Source organism: Sarcophilus harrisii, chromosome 1 (genome assembly GCF_902635505.1).
Source record: "Sarcophilus harrisii chromosome 1, mSarHar1.11, whole genome shotgun sequence".
NCBI lineage: Eukaryota > Metazoa > Chordata > Mammalia > Dasyuromorphia > Dasyuridae > Sarcophilus > Sarcophilus harrisii.
The window spans coordinates 171,488,497-171,515,051 of NC_045426.1; the positions used below are offsets into that span (position 1 = coordinate 171,488,497).

General features: G+C 32.5%; 1 protein-coding gene across 2 annotated transcripts in view; it reads left to right on the forward strand.

Moving 5' to 3' along the window:
- The window catches only part of MSH3 (mutS homolog 3), a 189,729-nt gene extending 163,883 nt beyond the window's left edge, over positions 1–25,846 (forward strand). For both annotated transcript variants that reach the window (XM_031966986.1, XM_031966990.1), the window contains 5 exons: positions 4,034–4,191; positions 16,911–17,097; positions 21,287–21,416; positions 23,712–23,886; positions 25,402–25,846. In XM_031966986.1, coding sequence (XP_031822846.1) covers positions 4,034–4,191; positions 16,911–17,097; positions 21,287–21,416; positions 23,712–23,886; positions 25,402–25,489 — 738 coding nt within the window. In that variant the 3' untranslated portion in view covers positions 25,490–25,846. The remainder of the gene's footprint in view (positions 1–4,033; positions 4,192–16,910; positions 17,098–21,286; positions 21,417–23,711; positions 23,887–25,401) is intronic.
- Positions 25,847–26,555: the final 709 nt, after the last annotated feature.

The window sequence follows — 26,555 nt, forward strand, 5'->3', positions numbered from 1 at the left end:
TTTACAATTGTATGTAGGATTCTACTGTGTGCTATTTAATTTTTTTTAATGAGCTTTTCTTCCTATTAATCTGTTTTTAGGTGGTATACTAGAAATCCAGAATGCTAGTAACATTTGGCAGGCCTTTTTTTTTTTTTAAACTTAATAGTATTTTTTTTTCCTATTACATATAAAATAGTTTTCAACATTCATCTTTGTAAGATTTTGACCTCCAAATTTCTCTCCCTTCCTCCCTTTATTCTTTCCTCTCCCCAAGACAGCAAGTAATCTGATACAGCAATGTTATACATGTACAACATATTATAACCATATTTCCACATTAGTTATATTGTGAAAGAAAACTTAGGATAAAAGGAAAAAATCATAAAGAAGAAGAAACAAACAAAAACCAACAAAAGTGAAAAATAGTGTGCTTTGATCTGTATTCAGGCTCCATAGTTCTTCTCTGAATATGGTCAGCATTTTCTATTATGAGTCTTCTGGAATTGTCTTGGATCATTACATAGTTGAGAAGAGTTAAGTCTGTTATAGTTGATCATCACATAATGTAGCTGTTACTGTGTACGATGTTCTTTGGGTTCTGCTCACTTCATTCAGCATCAGTTCATGTAAGTCTTTCCAAATTTTTATAAAATCTTTGGCAGGTATTTTTATTTAAATCAAAAATATTTCTATAGAATCTGCTTTTGACTATTCAAAAAGTTGGGAAACAGAGAGTATATAAATCTTTAATTTTAAAGAAAATTTATCCCAAATTTTAGTTATTAGTTTTAGCATACACCTTCATTAACCCCTTTTCCATGACTGTGAAGAAATAGAATTTTATTCAGTATTCAATTGGCAGTCATTTTTTGAGTACCCATTATAGAGAAAACACTGTAGAATATAAAAAGACATTGTAACTGGTCTCAGGAAATTTTTTCCCTTTCCCAAAAAGTCTTTTTACTCTTTTTCCTACTAAGACAAAGGTAGAAACGGGAAAGTAGAATGAGAATTAAGTTTGATTTAAGGTTTTTAATTACTTTGATGTCTGTATAAGATGGACAGTGTTTTATTCTTTGAGTATAATATGCTAAAATCCCATAGTGCCTTGCTAGCACATCCATATCCCTTTTCCCCTTGCATATACACTAGCCTATTATAACTGAAAGGAGAATAATTCTGGATAGTCAGACATTCAGATAATCCAGAATGCTTTATTCATTTGCTTCTCTCTCAGCCAACATAGTCAAGAAAATTTATCCCCATCCAAGATTTGGGATATTTTATTTATAAATGCTTGCAATATTGGCTGGATTAGAATTATGAAATGAAATTAAAATAGACAAATGGCTATTGGGTAGTTTTAGTGACTATTCTTAAGAACTAATCAGTGTAAAGGCAAAGCAGAGACAGATTAGTGAACATCTGTTAAGGATATAGTGAGTCACCCAGCCTATGTTATTTTGTATTCTCCCTCAACATTCTGCCTTAATATGAGGACCTCACAAGAGGCAGCATATAGTCAATAAAGGGCTGGATTCAAAGACAAGAAGTCCTGGGTTCAAATTCTCTTTGTGTGACACAGCCTGGCTATGTGACCCTGGGCAAATTACTTAACCTGTCATTATTCTAGGTGGTGTATTAAGACTATAAATGGCAGAGAAAGCACAATCCTGCCCTGGTAGAGGGCACTTCTTCACCAGAGAGTTCCATATTCTAATGAAATTACAGATGAAGTCCCTATTTCCCCAAAGTCTTTATTACCTTTAAGAAATAACTTGTTGTGGATCCTTGCTCCCTACCTGTCCCAACCTATACACATTATTAGTAAAGCCTTTTGGAAATTTATCTTTGAAACAAAAGTACTTCTTAATGAAGTTCTTTATCTGTTCTTCTCTCTATTGCTAGACCAGGGAGCCAGGGGTCTTCAAAACATCACACACATGGATCTTTAGGCCATGATCAAAGGTGAAAAAAAATGGAATTTAAGGAATATGTTATATTTTGGTTTACAATAAACAGAACTTATTGTTCTGAATGATTTGTCTGTGACTTTCTTGATATGAAAGATTATAAAAAAGGAAGAAAGGAAAGAAAGAACGAAATTAATTACCTAGTCCTGAAATTCTTGCTTTGGATTTACATCTCTCCATAGCAATGTACTTTCCTTTATTTAAAATCCTCTCCCTCCTGGGGGAGAGGGTAAGTGAGTAAACCATACTCTTATCAGAATTGGCTCAAAAAGGAAATAAAATGCACACTCAATATGGATATAGAAATCTACCTTATCCTGCAGGAAAATAGGAGGGGAATGGGATATGAGAAGGGGAGAGAGTGATAGAAGGGAGAGCACTTTGGGGGAAGGGATGGCCAGAAAAAAAAATTTTTTTTGAAGGACAGGTTGAATAAAGAGAGAGTAGAATAAACAAGGAGAAATACAGTTTAAAAAGAATTTCAAAGCAAGTTTCTCTGATAAGGTCTTATTTCTCAAACACAAAGAAAATTGAATAAATTTATAAAAAAATATAAGAACCATGCCTCAATTGATAAAATGATCAAAAGATATGATCTGTGTCCAAACAACTCTAAATTCATGCATGTCTTTTGACCTAATAACACCACTGTTAGGCATGACTGCCAAAAGAGATTTAAGAAAGGAAAAGGACCTATATGTACAAAAATATTTGTAACAACTCTCTTCTAAGGGCAAGAAATTGGAAATTGAGGGGATGTCCATCAATTAGGGAATGGCTGAATAAATTGTGGTGTGGTTGTCATGGAATATTATTGTATCAAAATAATAGCATTGTTCTGAGATGATCACCTTGTAAATGTCTTTGCCATTCTCTATAGTACAGTGATCCAGGACTACTCTGAAGGACTTAAGATGAATTATTTTTTCCTTACTTTATTTTCCTAGCACTTAGCAGAGTGCTTAGCACATAGAAAGCATGTAATAAATGTTTATAGACTTGACTTGACTCTTATTAAACACTGTAGTGCTGCAAGACATCAAAAGGGAGAGTTTTAGAGAAAGCTGCATGTACTAACTGATGTGGAAAGAAATGAACAGAAGTAGGAGAACAGTTAATATGATGTGTAATAATAACACTGTAAAGATAATTTTTAAAAGATTTAAGAACTCTAACCAGTGCAGTCACCAACCATGTTTTGAGGGGAGAGAGAGATGATGATGCATAGTCATCCTGAAAGAGAGGTAATAGACTCGGTGTGGAATGAGACCTTTATTTTTGGACATGGTCAATGTAAGAATTTGTTTTGTTTAATTAGGTGCTTTTATTGCAACAGCTTTGTTTTTCTTTTGGGGTGAAGGAAAGGTGAGAGGTACAGAAAATAAATGCTTTGTTATTTAAAAAAAAATTAAAAGTACAATAAATAAAGCTCTCATTCAGAACTTTCAAATCCTTATAAACTGCTCAATTCACATATGTCTCTAGATCCTGCTACACATGGACATAACCAAAGATCTATAAAGGATTTTTCCCAGGCATACCAGATATCCAAACTCTCTTCCTAGGACCAAAATTTAAGATTTTAACCCACAAAGAAATATACAGACTTTGAATATAGTGGCACAGAGCAATCTGGCTTTTAGGAGGTGTCAGGACCTTTCTAGCCCTTTATTTTTCTAAAGTCCAGTTCATTAAAACTGGCACCCAAACATGCTTTGTGATAGAATCTTATAGTTAATGCAGGACCACTTTAGGAGTGGATAGTAAAAAAAAAAAAAAAAAAAAAAGGAGTGGATAGTAGAGGAATTGGTTCCCTCAAATAACAACAGGCAAAGGATCTATACTGTGGCTACTTCGAAGTTTCATGTGATTCTTCAAGGGAGCTGAATGGAAGCCTACTACAGCCTGTGACAGCTCCAGGTCACCATTGTCTGTTTACTTCATGACATGATTGGTGACGTATTTTAAAGTAGAGAGAAGAATCCTGTAGATAATGAATTCAATTTATGAAATACATTGTACCTGTTAAATAAGAATGTCTCTGGAATGATATGTTAAATTGTTATTAAATTTTCTAGGGTGACTCTGAAAGAGTGATGATAATTACTGGACCGAACATGGGTGGAAAGAGCTCCTACATAAAACAAGTTGCATTGATTACTATCATGGCACAAATTGGTTCCTATGTTCCTGCAGAACAAGCTACAATTGGGATTGTAGATGGTATTTTCACAAGGTAAAATTATTGGTTCCATTTAAATATATTCCTGAAAATGAATCTCATTAACTTTTCTTTTCATTTAAATTTTTAAACTGATACATTTTTCTTAAATGTTTTGGTTCTTGTAAAAATTATTTCATCATGAATCATAGAACTGCAGAATGCCTTATTGCTCATATGTTGCAGAATTTTCATTTTATACATGAGGAAACTAAGGTCCAAAGAGGTAAAAAGACTTGTCTGAGCAGTTTATTTCATAGTTGATTACCTGCTAGTGTGTCCAGTAAGAAGAACACTTCTTTCTGACTTGGAGTTAGAAGAATTAGTTTTTGTCTCAGCTCCACCATTTTCAATGTCAAATAGTCATGTCTAGGTGACACAGCTAGAAAATGATAACTCTGGGACAAAAAGCTTCAATGTCCTTTCACTTCTCTGGGCTTCAGTTTCCTCATTTGTAAATGAGGAGAAAGTCTATAAAAAGGAAAAATATTGCTAGTAATATTTCTAAGCCTAGTTTATATGTGTGAGAGTGCTTTAGTTCTATAAAGTCCTATATAAATACCAGCTATGATACTGGTAACTATAATTTAATTTTGCTTTTTTTTATCATAATGTGTAAATTTAACTGCCATTGACAAAATATAAGTAGTCATATATGTAAACTAGCATAGGAAGATGGAAAAAACATGAATGCAAGGTTACCTTTTTTTTTTAATTTTAAGACTTTTGTTGTAGTTATAAGGCTGGATTGTGACTTAACTTGAATTTCATGGTATGTGAAGATTATGGAAAAATAGAATTATTTTACTGAAACAGTAACTTGAAACATGATAACTTTACATTTAACTTGGCTTAAGAACATTTCTCTGACATATTGTCTCACTTAAAAAGATGCTACCAGTGATTTGTATTTCATATTTGATTCATAATTGAGGTTCATATTTACAAAATTTATCAGCTGGGACTTATTTGCTACGTGGCATTCACTTTCAGAGGATATTAAAATATCACTATTCAAAACTGATTTAATTATCATGTCTATGTAGATGACTCCTAGCTCTCTGTCTCTATCCCTATTATCTCTTCTTAGCTTCTGTCATATATCTCCAGTTGCCTTTTGAACATTTCATATGGATGTCCTAGTGGCATTACAAAGTCAATACATCCAAAACAAAAGCCTTTTTTCTCCCCAAACCCACCTCATTCCCAGTTTTTCTTAAGGGCCCTGCTTTCCTCCCCCTTACCAATGCCATGGCATTATACTTGACTCCTCACTCCACATATCCAAATTCTGATCCAAAACCTTACATTCATCTCCTTCTCTCCACAAACATAACCATCATCCTATTGCAGAATCTCATCAACCTTTACCTGTCTCGAGATACAAAGTCAACACAAAAAAATGTTGCACAACTTTAATTAAAAAAATACTAAAAGAAAAAGGTTATTTTCTGATAACATCGTAACACACAGCCTCACAATATTACTATTTATTATGGGCCAGCATTGAGTATAAGGAAGGCTTGTCTTAAATACTGGATGAGTGACTTTGGTTACTAACATGCTAAAAAGACCTTATTATAAGCTAGTTTTTCAGGAACAGAACCTGAAAATATCTTGAAAATGTGGTTTCTGTATAATAATTAGAATGTTGGGAAATACAAATGCTTCATTGAAAAATAAGATATAGGATCAGGAATTGCTTTTCTTACACACTCAGTGGTATACTTTGTATCATTATCTTCAGCAAGTAGTGAGGATTCACTCAATTTTACACAAAGAGTCATAGATGTATAACTAGATGTTAGATTTTACCTAACATAACTTTCTCATTTTGGAGTTGAGGTTACTGAAAGCTAGAGAGATAAGTAATTTGTCCAGTGTGCAAACTACAGAACTGGGCTTTGAATTCAGGTCTGATTTCAAATCTGCCATACTATAACCATTTATAGGTTATTGTGGATTCCTTTTACTCTTTGGTTCTGTGGCTTGAATGGGATAGTTTATTAATATTCATAATTACTTTAGTTTAAAAAAAATAGTACCTTTCTTAAGAGTCAGCTAGGTGGTGTAGTAGTTAGAGTCAGAAAGACTGAGTTTAAATGCTGCCTCATATACTATCCTGGAAAAGTCACTTAGCTTTTGTTTGCCTCAGTTTTCTCTTCTATAAAAATGGGAATAATAATAGCATCTACCTCATAGTAGTTAGGATTACACTAAATATTTGTAAAATACCTCACCAACCTTATAGCACTGTATAAATGCTCCATAACTGTTGCTATTTGTAAGGTGTTCTCTCTCTCTCTCTCTCTCTCTCTCTCTCTCTCTCTCTCATTTCCTTTCCAAAGGGAGTATGTTGAAACAGTTATTTGGATAATTCTACACTATTGGTTTCCTTTGAGAGGAATCTACCTGTATCCTTAACAAGAAACATGTAACAGTTTTGTAGACCATGTAATATACCTTGTTTCATATGAGATTTTACAAGTTTAGCATTTTCCTAGATTTCCTATCTTGATTTAAGTTGATGTTTCCATGGAAATAAAAAGATTGCTACAGTGGTTTTTCCCCTGGTTATATTTGGCAGTTATGCATTAAAGCTTTTCTAAATTGACTTTAAATACTGCAGTGTGATCTAACACTTATAAGGGAGGGTTGCTTTAGAGAAAGGAACTTTTTTTTTTTCCATTGCAAAGAGTAATAATTTTGATACTAGTGAAATATTTCACTGTTACTGCATGAAAGCATGTTATCTATCCTAGTAATTATGTACAATCCACTCCAGGTTAGTGTAATGAAGTGGTATTGTGTAGTGTACTTAAATTTGGCATTTCTTACCATTTCTGTAATATATGTAAAGTATGTATTCAATACCACAATTTGTATGCTTTTTTGTCACTGTTTATTGTCTATTCTGATAAATAGTTTCCCTAATTATTTGTCACTTTCCAGATTTCCTCTCTTCTCAGTCAACCTGTAATTCTTGGCTCCTTTTCTTTCATCTTACAGCTTTCCCAGAAGTTTGAGTAATTTACCCTTTTCTGGGGAATGCTTTTCATTTCATGTAGGTGTGAAGGTGTCAATGTGTCATGACTTTGTCATTCATAGTGGAATTCAATTAGAACATTACCTTTGTCAGCAAACTTCATTTAAACAGGAAAATAGAACCTTGTCTTGTGCTACCCCTGAATATGTATATAACAGTGCCTTATGTTATTTCAAACAGAATCCTTCCTTCCATGCTAATTACAAATTTTACCTGGACTTCCCTACACTAACCTTTTGATATTCTAGTTGTGAATGACTAGCCTGGGGTGCCTAGTTTATCCATAATGAAACCTTCAGACTTAATCTGTATTTCATTGGTTGTTTCTATGCAGCTGTGGAAGATAGGTGCTCTTATTCCCATTTTACAGATGAAATTGAGAAAAGCAGATTAAATGATATGCCCAGGGTCAGTCATTCAGTCAATAAACATTTATTAAGCACCAACTCTGTGCCAGGCTTTATGGAAAGCACTAGAGATAGGGGCATGAGAACCTGCTCTCTTGGAACCTATAAACTATAGCAAGAAGCTAAAAAATAGAAAGCTGCCCAAAATGGGAGCACAATGGAAACCAGTCCAAGAAAGAGCAGTTTGTGGGAAATAAAGAGATGACTTGTTTGAGAGTGCTCTTTAAATGGAGGCTTTGGGAAAATTTTTTTGCTCTGTTGTCCAGTCATCCAATCAGAGAAACAGAGAGTACTGATGAAATGTCATTACCAAAGGTGATACATATCCTTATAGGTTAACATGGACTTGTAATGGATGCAATTTGGAAACAGCTCTTTGTTGGAAGATTGTGTAGGATATTGCTTCCTAAACCAGGTAGTAAGGCATATTCAGGGGTATTCTGAATTCTTGGAAGCCTATAGATTATTAACTGGGGATTAAGAGGATCTGTTATACAGAGCTGCTCAGATCTCTTTCCTGTTTCATTTCCTAGAACCCCATGTGCCCATCCCCCTTTACTTCCTTATACAGCTGCCTTTCTTCCCTTTCTCTAAGGCTTAGAGATGTTGATTTAAAAGGGAGAGAACAGCATCCCTAAAGATGTAATTGGGCATTTGGGTACTACTATTTTAGTATACCATTTCAAATCTTTAATAGAAATTTACTTGATTGAGTTGTCAATGAAGTGTTCTTAACCATGTAAAGCAGCTCATAAATTAATAAATTCCTTGGCTCCATTAATGCATTATTAACTGTTCGTCTGACCTATATAAGGGTTAGAAAGGAGGATTAGAAGGATTAAGTCTGCCTGTCACTCCTAAAAATATCCTAGAGGGTTCCCCTCTTTCCCCCCCTTAATCACATAACTACAACCTTCTGTGTAGCTTGAGCTGGCCAACTTTTCAGTACTTTTACCATGAAACCTAAGAAATTTCATGTAGCTTTTCTGTTATATTTGGGTGAGAATACATACAAAGTGATAATGAAAATCAGGTAATGTTTATTCATTTCATAACAATGTTCTGGGCTTTCCTTTATTTTTAAAAAAAAATTCAAAATTAAAAAAATTTAAAACTCTCCACATGGTATAGTGTCTGGCTCATAATCACTCAAATGATTTATGAATAGATGAAAATTTAAACTAAAAAATGCATTAGGCTGACAATTTATTGGGAAATATTTAGCACAGCTATCTAATATCTAGCCTAAGATCTTAGTGAGTCATCAGCACCTATTTTGCACAGGGTATGTCATGAGGTGTTACTGAAAGCAATAAATCCAAGAGAAAACTTGTTAGTCCCTGTCCCTAGAGGGCTACAGACATTACCAAAATACATTAAGGAAAAAAAAAGACAATATTTAACAAATTTCAACTTACACTTAAGTGTGATAGAGTAGAAGGAAGACTGATAGACTGATAGGAGAGTCAGATGTAGATGCTAATTTCTGATGTTTCACTGATGTGCTTTGGGACATAATCTCTCCCTCTTAAAATTCCTTCAGCTATTAAATGAGTGACTGGACATGATGAATTTTGAAGAGAAATTAATAGTTTACACTATTATAAGTTACACATATAAGGACTAATAAAGTTCATGGAGATTAGTTAAATGAAAATTTTAAAGGAGAAAAATGTAGGGAAAGACCAGAAAGAAGGAAGGAGGGTTATTGCCTTTTAGTTCCTCATTGATAAAGAAGATGGCTGGATTCTTAGTGCTTTCTAATCCTAACTCTGTGATCTCATACAGATTAAGGAAGGATTGCTGAGAAATTTGCGAGGAATGTGAGAGGCAATCAGAAAATTCTGAATTTGTGAGCTAAGGATCAGATGAACAGAACTATCCTTATGTATTTGACTGAATAGAAGCAGTTATGAACCTACTTAGCTTGTTTCCAAGAGCTATGAACTTTTATTTTTTAAAGACCTGCAAAAATCCAATCTAGCAATGGCAATGCTACTACTGTATAAGATATCCTAATAGCAGATCAAGAAGTGCAGGACTGATTTTAGTTTTTACTTATGAATGTGTTATCTGGAATCACACACAACCTCTCTTAAGCTCATTTTTCTTATGAGACAGTAAGACTAGAGATTTAGAGCTGGGAGGGACCTTAGAGGTCCCTAAATGTCACCTCTTCTTTTTACAGATGAAGAAATTGATACTAGATAGGTCTGATCACTTGACCAGAATCATCCAGCTTGCAGACTCTGAAAGGAGATTTAAACCTAATTCTTCATGTCGAAAGAAAGTTCACTGCCTACCCTTTTTTCTATATAAAGCCCCTTGCATTTATATATCTAGGGAACCTATGTAAATAAATGTTCATTATTATTTTTGTTGTTACATTATGCAGCTAGCTGGTACAGTGGATTGAGTGCTGGCCTTGAATTATCTTCCTGAATTCAAATCTGCCCTCCCATACGTCTTAGCTGTGTGACCCTGGGCAAGTCACTTCATCCTCCTTGCCTCAGTTTCCTCTTCTTTTAAAATATGTTGGGAAGGAGGTATGCTAAGAAAACCCCAGAAGAAATTACAGAGTCAGACATGACTGAAAAACCATTAAATAACTATTGTTATTATTATTATTTATCCTAACTCCAAATCTAGTGTCATTATGCCATTATGCCCATTGAAGAGGACCTAGAAGATATTGACAAGGATAGTTCCCAAAAAGGGGATGATATAAAACAAGAGGTTTTAATAATAATAGCTTGCTCATATCTATTTTTTCAAAAAACTTATCTCATCTGATCTTCACAACTACCCAGTAAAGAAGGTGATAAAATCCCCATTTTACAGATGAGATTTGAAAAATAGTAAATGATTTGTCCAGTGTGATATATCTGTGGCAGGATTTGAACTCAGATCTTCTTGAATCCAAATGAAACAATAGTTAGCATTAAAAGTATTTTTTAAAAATATCAGGCATTGTTGAAACCAATTTGGCTTTAATACCAGTAGTTTAGCCTAGAGTAACCTATTTAAAACATACCATTTAATGATGTTTTAAATTAAATTTTATTCTGTATAATAACTGTGATGAAAATGACTTTTTCATACATGATTTTTATCTGAGCTAGAAAATATTAAATAATAAGTTTGTAGTTATTTGCACAATTTTTAACTAATTTCAGATACTGTTTTATTGTAATACTAAACTTTCAGAGTAGAACATTAAAAGGTAATTTGAATACCATTAAAAAAAAACAGAATTCAAGAATCTATTAACTTCCTTTCCAATTAATATTTATTTTAATTTTGTGACTTTTGGAACCATATAACTTTGGAAATATGTACAATGTCCAAATATATAAGGAGGAATAAAGGAAAATTTCAATCTTAATCCTATTTTCATTATTTACTACTTTTTTTTCAAATGACTCATTAGTATGTGTGGGAATTTTTCCCTCACAAAAGTTTTAGTTAATTTGATCAGATTATGCAAAACAGCCTGATTAGCCAATATACAAATACAATAATTAATGTGTTTGCATGAAATATAAAGCACCTTCTCATCTGCAACCTTGAGAGATAAGGATGCAAGGAATTATTATTCAGCTGGATGGGGCAGTAGTAGAGTCCTGGGTCTAGAGCCCAGAAGAGACTCATCTTCATGAGTTTAAATCCAGCCACAGATACTTAACAACTGGATGCTTCAGTTCCTCATCTCTGTAAAATCAGTCATGCCATGTTTACTTCCAGTTTGTTCATTGTATCTCACTTGTACCTAATTGTTTGCATGTTGTCTCCCTTGTTAAGACTGTGCCTTTCTTTGTATTCCCCAAAAGTTTAGCACAATTATTAAGCACATAGTAGCTGCTTAATAAAAGTTTATTGATGAGCTAATTGTCCTGTTGCCTAAAATAATCTTGGATAATAAGGCCTTGGTTGTTTTCAATTTTCTAATGGGTTTCAAAAAGGTTAGTTTTCTACCTTAATATACTTTAGGTTGGGATGAAGGTGGAGCAATTTCCAGTGTGTTTTTAAGTTCCATATAGTTTAAAGTTTCACTCATTTAACAGGTTCCATTCATAAAAAGGACCAAAGTCTATGTTGCTGAAGGAGAAAGATTAAGGATATCTATGTTCTTTGATTCCCTTACACAGAAACGAGTAGGACTTCTGCCTTTGTTTTTAATATAATATTAGAAAATGTCTTAATTTTAAAAAAGGGAGGGAGACTTCCTGCCTAAGCTGAATGTCTGATTAAAATGCTTTTGAACATTTGGCTATTATCCTAATTCTTATGAAACTAATTTGTATGTATTTGTACATGCATATAATTATATTCAGTGCATTAAAGATTAGATAATTTTTCTCTTATCAACTAATAACCAGGGAGGTATTTAGGCACAAATCGATGTGAAGATTAAATGATTGTTGAACATTATTATTTTAAATGTTTCAAAGTAACATTAAAGATTAAAAAGCTATTTTTCATATTGACATAAGTTTAGGAAAAGATTAGTAGGCATTAGTAAATTGAGATAAATAATGCACATTTGTGTTTTTAAAAGTAATCGAAGTACTCTTAGTTTAGGAACTTTTTAGGGAAGCTTTAAAAAAAAAAAGGCAAAATCTAAAGCCAAAGAGGACCTCAAAGATATCTGTTCCAACTTCTTCTCATTTTACAGATGAAGAAAACAGCCACAGGTGAAAAGATAAAGTGCATAAACCTCACATAGGAATCAAGACTTTCAGCACCACATGAGATGGGGGAGCTTCTGTCTTATAGGAATGATAAAGAATCATTCTATTATTTAACAAGTATTTCTTATACTGTGATGACCTCTTCCTGTCCACTAAAGGCCACAATGAAGGGCACAATGGAGTCTAGGTGTACTGATTATACCAGGATAATCTCAGTTTTGGGTGACCTCACATAATAATAATAGTTATTTAATGGTTTTTTTGTCATGTCTAATTTTTTGTGATCCCATCTGGGGTTTTCTTAGCATACATACTGAAGTGGTAGGATATTCAGGAATGCTTTGGTCCTTTTTTTCAGGACCAAAGAGACTTTGAGGACAATTGTAAATTTAAAAAAAAAAGTTAAATGCATACTGCTGAATAAATTATGGTGTTTCAGCTAAAATGATAAAGTTGCTTGGTGAATTATTAAGATAAACTAGCAATAGGTAATTAATGGAGGAGTAAATTTCATGATACATAACCACTATTTCCTCCCCTCCTTATCCCAGCCCCGTATCTATAGAGCCTGGACAAACAGAAAAGCCATATTTATAGTATAATCAGCTTATCTCAGGCAACATCTAAGACAAAGTTTCTGCCCCCATGATTTCTCTAATTATCTCTCCCCCACCTTCTTGGATTATCACCTTGATTCCCTCACTATATTGCTGTGATACTTAGAAACATGGTTGAAAGAGTAAAGATTTAGTATTATGATGGGAAGATGGAACAGAGTTCTCCCTGTAGTGAGATATAGTTGCATTCTTTGTCCCATGGCTCCAGAGGTCAGACTTAGGCTCATCATGAGATTTTTGAAGAAGGAAAGTAAGCTAATTATTGATTGCCTTGCAGTTTGGGGGCAATGTATCTCTTAGGCTTAGAGTTAGCAACATATGTAGGAAAATACTTGAGAAATCCCCCTGACTGGGTGCACATGCTCTTTAAACATCATATTACAGTAAATTATTATGTTGTCCACACTGGAGTAGAAAGGCATTTCTATATGTTATGCTGAGGGGAATAAATGTAGAGTACCTCCTTTAAGTTTCAGATTTAATCTAGCATATTCCCAGGAAATACACTTTTGATATATAGCCACCTCGATATTGAACACAGAGTTTATTTTATTAATTTCTTGTTAATAACAATGCTTATTGGACTTTGGGAGGAATTATTATTTTTGTTGTTATTGTTGTTTGCAGCTGACATTTTCTTTGTATTCTCTGGAAACACATACTGATTCTGGTGATAGACTTGATATCTGTAACCTAAGAACCACACTAGCTAAGTTCAGAAAGATTTATCACCAGATTGGCAACAAATGATTTTCAGCAACATCAACTCATGCTGCTGAAGTGTAGAGAAGTTGCATTCTGTCAGTGGTAGGAGGATCTAAATGAATTTAACCATAGATACATTGAAACATTAAATATATTCTCCAGAAGGGATATTTTGCTCTCATATGAGGAAAGAGAATTTATATAAACTCTTCTTTCTCCTTTGAGATCCAGACCTGCACATCCAACTACCTTAAGATATGTTGTGCAGTGTTTCATTTGTGTCTAACTTTTTTGTGACCCTATTTGGGATTTTCTTGGCAAAGATATTGGCATGATTTGCCATTTTCTTCTCCAGCCCATTTATAGATCAGGAAACTGAAACTAATGTTGTGAAGTGATCAATCAACTATGATAGACTTGATTCCTCTCAGCAATATGATAATTCCAAACATGATTGAAAATGTTATCCACATCTAGAGAAAGAACTATGGAGCCTGAATACAGATCAAAGTATAATATTTTCATTTTTTTTTTGGTTGTTTTTTCTTTCTCATGCTTTTTCTCTTTGGTTTTGCTTCTTCTTTCACAACATGATTAATGTGAAAATATGTTAAACATGTTTATACATGTATAACCCTTGTCAGATTGCTTATTGTCTTGGAGAGATGGCGGTGAAGAAAGTGGGGCTGTGTGGAATTTGGAACTCAACTTTTCTTTTACCAACTGTCATTTGGGGAATGGCTCTAATTCTTTTAAATTTTAATCAGTTCTTTATTTATAATGGAAATGAGGTCCTTATCAGAGAAGTATACTGCAAATATTTTCCCCATTTCCTATTTCTTTTGTAATTTTAGTTGAATTGGTTTTGTACAAAAACTCATAATTTGATGTAATAGCATTATCCATCATATTCTCTATAACCATATCTATGCTTGTTTTTATCATGAACTATTCCCCTAGCCATAGATATGAAAGACAATTTCTTTTACTCATTCATGTCTAAATTATGTATCCATTTGGAGCTTGTCGTAGGATAACATATTGATTTAAACTTAATTTATGACAGAACGTTTTTCAGTTTTCATAGCAATTCTTGACAGATATTAAGTTCTCACCACATTAAGTAAAATATTTACATTTCCAGGCACTAGGCTACTGTGGATATTTGCTTTCTATATGTTATGTAGCTATTATATTATGTTCCACTGACAAACATGTCTATTTCTTACAATACAGAATTGTTTGGACAATTACTTCTTTGCAGTATAGTTTGAGATCTTGTATTGCTAAAGTTCTCTTCCCACCTTTTTTCATTATTTCCTTTATAGAATCTTGAATTTTGCTTTTCTAGTCAAATTTTGTTATAATTTTTTTCTAGCTCTATAAACTAATTGTTTGGGAGTTTTATTGGCATGGCACTGAATAAGTAAATTATTATTGTGGTTGTTATTATATATTAGCTTGGCCTACCCATATAAAATTAATATTTCAATAATTACTTAAGTCTGTATTTCTTTAGAAATGGAGTAGTAAAAAATAAAGAAACAAATAAAAAAGAAATGAAGTAGTTAGATTCATATGATTTCTATGTGTATGTCTTGGCAGATAGACTCACAAGTATTATAATTATTTTAAAAGTCATTTCTTTATCTTTGCTGCTTAATTTTGTTGGTAAAATACAGAAATGCTGATGATTTATATGGATTTATCTTGCAGCTTTGCTGAAATTATTTCAATTAATGTTTAATTGATTCCCTTTCTCTGTGGTTCTCTAAGTAAAAGTGATAATTTTGTTTTCACTTTTTCTTTGCTTATTCCTACTATTTCTCTCCAATTATTGCTATAGCTAGCATTTCTAGTAATACATCCCAGTTGTGGTTGATATTAAAAATAATTGATCTCTTTGTTCTTGTTGGAAACTCTTAGTTAATCTCCATTATATATAAAACTATTTTCTTGGTTTTAGTAAGAAAATTCCTTTTATTCCTCTGTTTTCTAGTGTTTTTAACCGGAATGGGTGTTTTATCTTGTTACAACCTTCTCTGTATTGTATACATATATGTATACATACATGTATACATATACATATGTATGTAATATATATATTCTCTGTGTGTGTGTGTGTGTGTGTGTGTGTGTATGCTGTTATGTTCATAGTGTTCCTAATATTGAGTCATTCCTGCATTCCTGGCATAAAACTAGTCTGTATATAGTGTATAATTTTTGTGATACATTTCTGTAGTCACCTTACTAATGTTTTTACCTCAGTTTTCATTAAGGATTGTTATCTTTCTATTTTGACTTTCTTTAGGTATCAAAACTTTATTTGTATCACAGAAGAAATTTCTTAAAATCCCTTCTTTTCTTTTTTTTTTCAAAGACTTTATGTAATATTGGAACCATCTTTGTTTATTACTCTCTTCCCCATGTTATGTGCTTCACTCACTTTAGAATACTCTCTATAGACTAATTTGCCCTGCTTTTCCCCAGTTTGTTCCCTCAATGATTTGTCCTTATGATTTGTCCTCTTCAGCTGTTAAATTTCTATTGTGATACATCAGTCTAGTGGAATGGACCACAAATATGATCTGAAGAATACAAAAAGTGGGGAACATGCTTAGATGACTTATATATCAATGAAGAAAACAAAATCAGAAATAAATATTATTTTTGTTATTATTATTATTATTTTGCTGAGGCAGTTAATGTTAAGTGACTTGCCCAGGGTCACACAGCTAGGAAGTGTTAAGTATCTGAGTCAGATTTGAACTTAGGTCCTCCTGACTTTAGAGCTGGTGCTCTATCCACTACACCACTTAGCTTCCCCAATAAACGTTATTTTTAAAGAATTATTTTAAAAAATACACATACATACACACACACACACACACACACACACACACACACACATACACATGCACACACATTTTAAATTAAATCTTTTTCTGTCTGTCCATTATAATCTAACTTAAACATCTCTTTCTCCATGAATCCTTCCTTAACTTAACTTCTCTACTATCAGCAACAACCTTTTCCCTTTCAAATTTTACAAATTAATATTTTGAAGTTCCTCTAAATATCTCTTTATTTTATTTTGCACTTATCAGTATATATGTTAGGTGTGTCGAGGGACCATAGAAATTTTCTGTCTCCCTTGCCTCTATCACAGGAAACTGCATATATACAAACATATATAGCCACTTAATTAATGTTTGTTGAATTTAATTGCTCTCCAAGGATAAAAATAGTATATTTGTCTTACTTGTAGGATGGGAGCTGCAGATAATATATACAAGGGACAGAGTACCTTTATGGAAGAACTGACAGACACAGCAGAGATCATAAGAAAAGCAACATCACAATCCCTAGTTATCTTGGATGAATTGGGAAGAGGGACAAGTACTCATGATGGAATCGCCATTGCTTATGCTACTCTGGAGCATTTTATTCGAGATGTAAGTATATTATATTTTCCTTATAAAATGTATATATAGTCTCAGCACCCTAGATTGAACTTTCTACATATCACAGCTACCACTTAGAACTGATTTTTTAAATTAAAATTTTATTTTCAAAATACATGCAAAGATAGTTTTCAACATTCACCCTTGTAAAACCTTGTGTTCCAAACTTTTCTTCCTCCTTTCCCCCACCCCCTCCCTAAATAGCAAGTAATCCAATATATATTAAATATGTCCAATTCCTCTCTATATATATTTCCACATTTATCATGCTGCACAAGAAAAATCAGATCAGAAAGGAAAAAAAATGAGAAAAAACAAAAAGCAAGCAAACAACAAAAAAGGTGAAAAAGCTATGTTGTGAAAAGAAATGTTGTGATCAACATTTAATCCTTATAGTCCTCTCTCTGGATATGAATGGCTCTCTCCATCACAAGTCTATTGGAATTGACTTGAATCCCTTCATTGTTGAAAAAAGCCAAGTCCATCACAATTGATCATCAAATAATCTTCATTTTTCTACTCATTTCCCTTAGTATCAGTTTATGTAAGTCTCTCCAGGCCTCTCTGAAATCATCCTGCTGATCGTTTCTTATAGAATAATAATATTCTAAAACATTCACATATCATGACTTCAGCCGTTCTCCAATTGATGGACATCCACTCAGTTTCCAATTCCTTGCCACTACAAAAAGAGCTGCTATAAATATTTTGCACATTGCCCTTTCCCTCCTTTAAGATTTCTTTGGGATATAGGCCCAGAGAAGATACTGCTGGATCAAAAGGTATGCACAATTTGATATCCTTTTGGACATAGCACCAAAATGCTGTCCAGAATGGTTGCATCAGTTTACAACTCCACAGAAATGTATTAGTGTCCCAATTTTCTCACATTCTTCCAATATTCATCATTATCTTTTCTTGTCATCTTAGCTAATCTTAGAGGTATATAGTGGTACTTTAGAGTTGTCTTAATTTGCATTTCTCAGATCAAAAATTATTTAGAGCATTTTTTCATATGACAAGAAGTGGTTTTAATTTCTTCATCTGAATATTGTCTATTCATATTCTTTGACCAATTATCAATTGGAGAATGGCTTGTATTCTTATAAATTTGAGTATCTATATATTCTCTATATGTTTTAGAAATGAGTCCTTTTTCAGAATCCTTGGATATAAAGATATTTTCCCCAGTTTTTTGCTTCCCTTTTAATCTTGTCTATATTGATTTTGTTTTTACAAAACCTTTTTAATTTAATGTAATCAAAATTATCCATTTTGCATTTCATAATATACTCTAGTTCTTCTTTGGTCATAAATTCCTTTCTTTTCCACAGATTTGACCCTTTTGATTTGCTAAGGCAATTGGGTCAAATGACTTGCCCAGGGTCACACAATTCAGAATTACATGTCTGAGGTCAAATTTGAATTTAGGTCCTCCTGACTTCAGGGCTAGGATGAACAAAAGCTCACTGAACAAAAGAATTTCTTAAAATTTAGAATTAGGCAAGTGAAAATTAATGACTCCATGAGACATCAAGATTCAAGAGATTATCAAGGAAAAGTTCCCTGATATCCTAGAAACCAGATGGTAAAGTAGAAATTGAAAGATTCTACTGATTACCTCATGAAAGAAATCCTAGGATGAAAGCTCCCAGCAATATTATAGCCAAATTCCAGAGCTCCCAGACCATGGAGAAAATACTGCAAGCAGCCAGAAACAAACAATTCAAATATTATGGAGCCACATTCAGGATAACAAAATTTACCATCTTCCACAACAAAGGAGTAGAAGGCTTAGAATATGATATTCCAGAAGCAAAGGAACTAGGATTATCACCAAGAATAATCTAGCAAAGCTGAGTATAATCTTTCAGGGGCAAAACTTCAGTAAATAGGAAACTTTAATTTATTTAGAACATTTGATTTTTGCATACAAGACTCAAAATAAGCATAAAAATATAAACAGGAAAGACAAATCATGTGGAATTCAATAAATTGTTTACATTCATCCATAAGAAATCATAAGAACTTTGTCATGATTAGGGCAGTTGGAAGGAATATACATAGACAAAGGTTATGGACCTGAGTTGAGTATGACAAAACTTCTTAAACTGTGGGTTGCAATTCCATATGGGGTCACATAACTGAATGTAGGGATTGCAAAATTATGATTTATTGTCAGTAAATGTTTGATTTGTGTATCTGTTTTATATATGAACTTATTTGGGGTTATATAAAAATTTCTTGGGTGAAAAGTAGAACAAGTTAAGAAGCCCTGGACATGATATCTAAAAAAATAAATGGTAAGAGAGAGAGATGCACTGGGAGAAAGGGGAAGACAAAGATAGAACAGGACAAGTTATCACACATAATAGAGGCTCAAAAAAGCATTTATAATGAAAGGAAAAATGGGGGTGGGCCAGAGGCAGTCAATGCTTGAACTTTATTTTATCTCAGTTGACTTAAAGAAGGATTTGATTGGCTGTAGAAATTTGCCTTAGCCTATAGGGCAGTAAGAGAGGAAGGGAACAAGAAAAAGAAGAGCAGACTGAGGTAGATGGTGGTTAGAAGGACACTTTTGAGGAGGAACAGGGTGAAAGGACAGAATGTTAAACAGGTAAAAAGTTAGAGTGGAAGGAAAACACAGTAAACACAATTGTGAAAAAAAAATTTTGTTGAGTTTCTCTAATAAAGGCCTCATGTATAAAGAATTGAGACAAATTTATAAGAATACCAGTCATTCCCCAATTGATAAATGATCAAAGGATAAGAACAGACAATTTTCAGAATAAATCAAAACTACCTATATTCATATGAAAAAATGCTCCAAATCACTATAGATTGACTTAGTTATTCTTAGCAATACAATGATCTAAGTCAGTTCCAAAGGATTTATGATGAAAAATATTATCCATCTCCAGCAAAATATACAGATGAAAACATACTTTTTATCTTTTTGATTTAGAGTTTTTGTCTTGTTTTGTATTTTTCCTTTTTATTTTTTTGGCGGGTCAGGGGAGTCTCTTTTCTTTCACAACATAACCAGTATATATATATAGTATATATAATATGTTATATATGACTTCACATGTAGCACCTAAATCAAATTGCTTGCCTTCTCAATGAGGAGAAAAAAGAAGAAAGGAGGAAGAGAATTTGGAACTCAATTTACAAAAAAAAAAAAAAAGCTAAAAATTGCTTTTACATGTGATTATTAAAAAAAAATAACAAAAAGAATCATCACTTTTAATAAAGGAAGTCATCACAGGGCCTACCACATACAGAGTGTTCTGCAAAAAAAAAAAAAAAAAAAAAAAAAGACTTATGAAAGATCAAAAAATGTTTTGTTCATTTGTTCTTATAACTGATGTTTACCTGCCTTAACATCTACTAGTTTGTCACTTTTTATTTTAATGAGTCTTCTCCAGCTATTTAAAGTGAAAATCAAGAATGTTATTTTAATTGTGATGGAGGCCAAGCTTGTCATGGTCCATTTACCATGGTTTCCAAACTTCTAACTTGGTACAAAACAAACAATTTTGAACTAATATTATCAGAACTAGTCTGAACTAATAATTTAAATAATATAATATGATACTGAATTTAACTACTTTTAAATTTGATTTTTCAGATTTACTAAAGATCTTTAAAAAAAAATTAAATCTAATGAAGGCTAAGTAGTTTGAAGTCATATAGATATGTATGTGTGTGTGTATGTAGGCAGCTAGAGATATCTATATCTAAATATATGTGAATGTATATGTATATATCTATATATACACACACATACATGTTTATACATATCTGTGTATACATACAGATACACACAACAATTTCCAGCAACTTTTTATGAATTCATTTTACAAATCTAAATGGAAAGCCCCAGAGTGTGAGAAGGTACACTAAGGCCTTTCTGATAGAGATGCTAATGAAAGGGGGGGAGCACAATGAGCTAACATCTACATGATTGCCATTGCCAGCTTTCAAGAAGCCTTTGATTACATAGCTTTCGTACTCTAATTTCATTTTATAATGTAAATGGTACTCTAATAGTTATCAGTTCTTGACTGCATTTCATTATTTTCTGTACTATGTTATCACTTTCTGTAAGAGAGGAATTCAAAATAAGTTTACAAAATTGAAAATGTGTCTTAAACATTTTTTTATTATATCATTTTAGGTGGAGTCATTGACCTTGTTTGTCACACATTATCCTCCTGTATGTGAACTAGAAAAAACTTATCCACAGTGGGTAGGGAACTACCACATGGGATTCCTTGTTAATGAAGATGAAAGTACACAAAAACCAGGTATGGAGCATTTTTAACAGAAGTTAACAGGTCCCAATTTAAGTTTCACTTTGATTGGAACTTTTATTGGAATGTGGACTTTTTTGTTGATTAATATTATCTTTTATTATATTGGAAATATTGGCCTTGCATAAATGTCTATTGTGGGCCAGATAAGTGACAAAATAAATAGAGCTCTGGCCCTGGAGTCGGGAAAATTCATCTTTCTGAGTTCAAATCTGGCCTGAGACCCTTTCTGGCTATGTGACCATAGGGAAGTCATTTAACCTTGTTTGCCTCGGTTTCCTCATGTGTAAAATGAGCTGAAAAAGGAAATGGCAAACCACTCCAGTAATTTTGCCAAGAAAACACACAAAGAGTCAGACATGACTGAAAACCACTGAACAACAACAAAAATAACAAAGTCCTATTGTGATGTCTAATTTAGTTATTTAGGAGACTTTGGATGCTTAAATACAATCCCAACCAAACAGAAGATTTGTTGGTTTCCACAGTTGCTTTGTGTACAGTAGGCAGTAATGGGTTGAATTTCTTTCTTTTGTGAACCAGCTTAATTATGTTTGGAGAATCTCATTGCCAGGTTGTCTACAGGGAGATGAGTTTTTCAGCAATCACAGTCCTGAAAAGTTATCTGTCGGGTTGTACAGAGGTTGAGATCTTTGTTAATAGAGTTAATATCTGTAACAACAAAATCATGGAAATCTGAATAATTACTTAGTCCTATGTTTATAATAGCCTCATATACTTCTTATCTACTCTAAAAATAAACAGAAGCAGGGACATGAAAATTAAAAAAATTTAATATAGGAAAAAATAAGAAAAATTAGAAAATAGGCTACTACTTATACTAAGGCTTATTTCCAGCAAATGTTCCAAGTAGGAGAAAGAGGTACTGAATTTATTGATGCATTTAGAGTCTATATTTTTGTGGTTAGAAATGAATTGTATTATTGAATTAATTATATAGAACATTATTAGGCCCTTTGAAAATAACTTCATTTATGTGATCATCAGATAATTTGGAGCATTAATGTTTTATTATTACAATCCATCTGGAAGATGCAAATGCACCCACACATTTAACAAGATAAATAAAAAGAGCAAACCCATTGCAAATGAAACAAACAATTGATATAATTCCAAGGAAGAGCTATATATGTAGACACACACACACACACACACACACACACACACACACACACACATATACACACACAATTTCTAAATAAGTTTTTTCTTGTCTTGGAAACCAGTTGGATTTATGATCATGTGGTTTTCTCCAAGTTTCCCTGTAATGTCTTCATCCATGAATAGAGAGTGATAATAATGCTTAAAACTCAATTGTTAATAAAAGCTACTCATTTGGGAGAATAAAAGTAAAATATGAATTATGACAACTTCAATTTGAAATATGTTACTGGGTAGTTTGGCAGGGCAAACCTTCCATTTATCCAGAATGCAAGTAACTAGAATATTCAGATAGCTTAGAATTTTTCCCTCTTTTGGTTACAATGATAATGCATTTATATTTATAATGAGACCTTATAGCAGGAGAGGAGCCTAATATGCTTTCTGATTAATCAAAAAAAAATTAAATTTTCTTCATCATGTTTTTTTTTTAGCATTATTAACTTTATTATATTGTAATTCTTTAAAAGATGATAATATATGATGGATATGTTAACTTTCAGTTATTCAGATTTTTCATTAACCAGAAGGCCTCATTCCCATATATTAAAATTGTACAGATTGTCTTTAAAAAAGAGAAAGAGACGATTCTAGTATGCTCACAACCATTATCTCATAAGATCAACTTTGTACCATCTCCAGTGTATTTAACAGAAAATTGCCCAAAGGTGAAGAGTCTTTTCTTCTATACTGAATTATTATAAAACTGATGCAAACACATTTTATATAGCTACAACTCAATTTCCTCATCTGGAAAATTCATTGCTAAAGCTACATTTGATTTCCTGAGTCCCTTCTAATTAATTCTGTGAATCAAAATGTCCTCAACATAAATTTAAAGCCAAAGAACTGTGAATTAATGGTTTATACCTAACAAAAACAAAATACAAGAACATGATTTATACTATTTATTAATGTGTGTAATTTACAGTTGTGGAAAAAAGGTAAAATGGTATATGGCATACAATAAATAAATTTTTTTAAGTTGTGAATTTTAATAAATGTTTTAAAATGGCATTTTAAATATATTAATTAATCCTTTCCTTTCAGTTTTATAATGTATTTTTTTCCCAATCTGTTTTTATTTTTCCTTTTTTTCTGTTATAGGTCAGGAAGATGAAGAAATCCCTGATTTTGTCACTTTTCTTTATCAAATAACCAGAGGAGTTGCTTCAAGGAGTTATGGGCTAAATGTAGCCAAACTAGCAGATGTCCCTGAAGAAATCTTAAAGAAAGCGGCTTACAAATCAAAGGAACTTGAAAGATTAGTTAATGTGAAAAGGTCAGAATCATCCCACTTGTACTTTTGACTCTGTCATGACACTATCAAATGGGAACAAGGAGAAATGGATTGTCTAATAAATGAACATCCAGCATAGTTTTGAGTATTTCTCCAGGTTCCCTGAAACACATCATTAAGATAAAAGGAAAAATAGCCCTTGCAAAAAGCTTATGTGAAACCATCTTGCCCTTTAATCACATCTTTTAAAATTAAATTGTTTGGTTTTTTAGTCCTTCTTATAAAGATTGAAATGAATCAATTAAAGTATACAAATGGAATATTTAAGAAATTACTGAAGGTAGAGAGCATTTCAAATCTATAATTTTTGTTTTAGCCGTTTTTAAAAATTAAAATTAGGTAAGGAAATTTCCCAAAATAATTACATAACTAATCTATACTGAATGATTTCTGATTATGTTACCCATTTTATAGATCAAGTCCTTATTTATTTAAATATTCTCCTGAAATTAAAATTATATTCTTTTAACTTTGATATAAGCATATCAGCAATTGAGAGTACTGTGTAAACAAGTTTTGATAGAAATGTTTCTATTCCCTATATACCATGGACATTGGACTTGAAATTAGTGGATCTGGATTCTAATTTCAACTCTGCCAGTTGCTACTTATTTGACCTTGAACAAGTTATTGCATCTCTCTGGCATGAGTTTCCTCATGCATAAAATAATTGTTGACCTGTAAAGTCCCTTCACTCTCAATTTATGAACCAGTGAACAACTCTTGCTCGAGTTCCACTGTTCTAATGCCAATACTGACTCTTCATTTCATCTGGGTATCATCACCTTGTAATTAACAGTAGAATGACTTTTGCCTCACCCTAGCAAACACTGTACCTCGACCAAGATTACTGTTATTCACAGTTCATTTACCATGGAACTGTAAATTGGCTTCCTCTGTCTGAAAATACTAAGTCAAAGATCACAACTGCATAATAATAGAAGCCCTTTCCCAACAATCACAAGTAATCTTGACTGAATATATTTCAAGGAGAAATTTATAGGAAATAATTTTAAAGCTAGGTTTTATAAGATTACTTTAGAATCTAGTATACTTCAAAGTTCATAGTTAAATTTTAAGCTTCCTGTGTGCTTTATTAAGTTCCTTTCTCTCCTCATCCCACCTAGCCCCCAAGGAACTACAACAATGAAATCTCAGTAGAAGATATGGAACCCGTTGCAGAGAAGATGACAGCTTACACATGATATTATTTATAGTTTTTGATTTACAAGTAATAAAGTCTATTGATTACTTATAAAAATTTAACTCACTTGAGATATAAAAGTTTTGAAATCTTTAAAATTGCTTTGATGAGAGATGAGTCTGCAGTTAAAAATTTACCCTTCTTGCTTACATTGTGACATAAAACAAATATTTGATATTTTGCCTCTATGGCCTGCATACTAATCTCAGTTTTCATATCATTCCATATTTTCATCAGCATAATTTTCAAGATTTGAAATAATATATTTTGTGATTTTTTTTCTACCTTCCTAGGAAAAGACTGAAATCTTTTGCAAAACTGTGGAATGCAACTGATGTTACAGAAGTACAGGAATGGACAAACACAGTTGAAACTGAATGAACTTCAGCCTGTTGTTGCTGTCTCAAATGGAGAATAACATTGGTGTATAAAAATAAAATGCTGAAAATACAGTTCATCTAAAACAAAGTAATAGCCTAACCTTACGTGATATTCAGACTGTTTTAAGACAAATGATAGAGACCACAGAATTATGTTTAGTGTGGTTTTTAGGTTGAAATGGAGAGACATTCTATGCAAGCAATCTTTTACCAGATTCTCAGCTCTTACATTTTTAAATAAAAGTATAAGGTGTGGTTTTGCCCGTGAAAAACATCTGCTATGAAACTAGACGGCTGGTTGGCTCAGAAATTTCTGCAGAAAAAAATTTTTATGCACATTAATAAATAGTATAAATCATGTTCTTGTATTTTGTTTTTGGTAGGTATAAACCATTAATTCACAGTTCTTTGGCTTTCATTTAAGAAAACTGCTTACGATTGGCTGAAGTATGACAGTCAGCATCTCCACTGCTATTTTAAATCAATTGCTTTGGAGACACTATCACTTTTATGACTCAGAAAATAAGAATGTACAATTGGTGAGCTTTAGAAAAGGAACAATTAGATACTATGGTACAAATAACTAAGAAGGAAGAGCTGGCCTTCAAATCAGGAAAGCCAAGGTTTGAGCAGGGTCTCTGACAAACCCTGGGTGGGAAGGAAGGAAGTTTCTTTTCTATTTTTTAAAGTCCCCATATTGATGGAATTATAATAGGTTTTTGGCAACCCTCCCATCCCCAACCCATCTAAAAAACAAACACAAAATTATTAAATATCTACTACAAATAATGCCTGAACCTGAAGAGGCTTTTCTTCTATAAATGATGGTATCATGATAAATTCTTTAATACATTAAGAAATTTTCAAGTAAAAGAAGTGATATTTATGTTTAATAAACCCAAGACTTATTACACTAACCTAGTGATGTATTGTGTACATAGGTATGTGTGGTCAGTTAATTAATGAATGCCATAATCTAAATGAAATGGATTATTCATCAATTTTGAAAGTTTTATACTATTTAATTATCCCTTGAGTGTTTGAGATTTCATAAATATAGCCCTTTC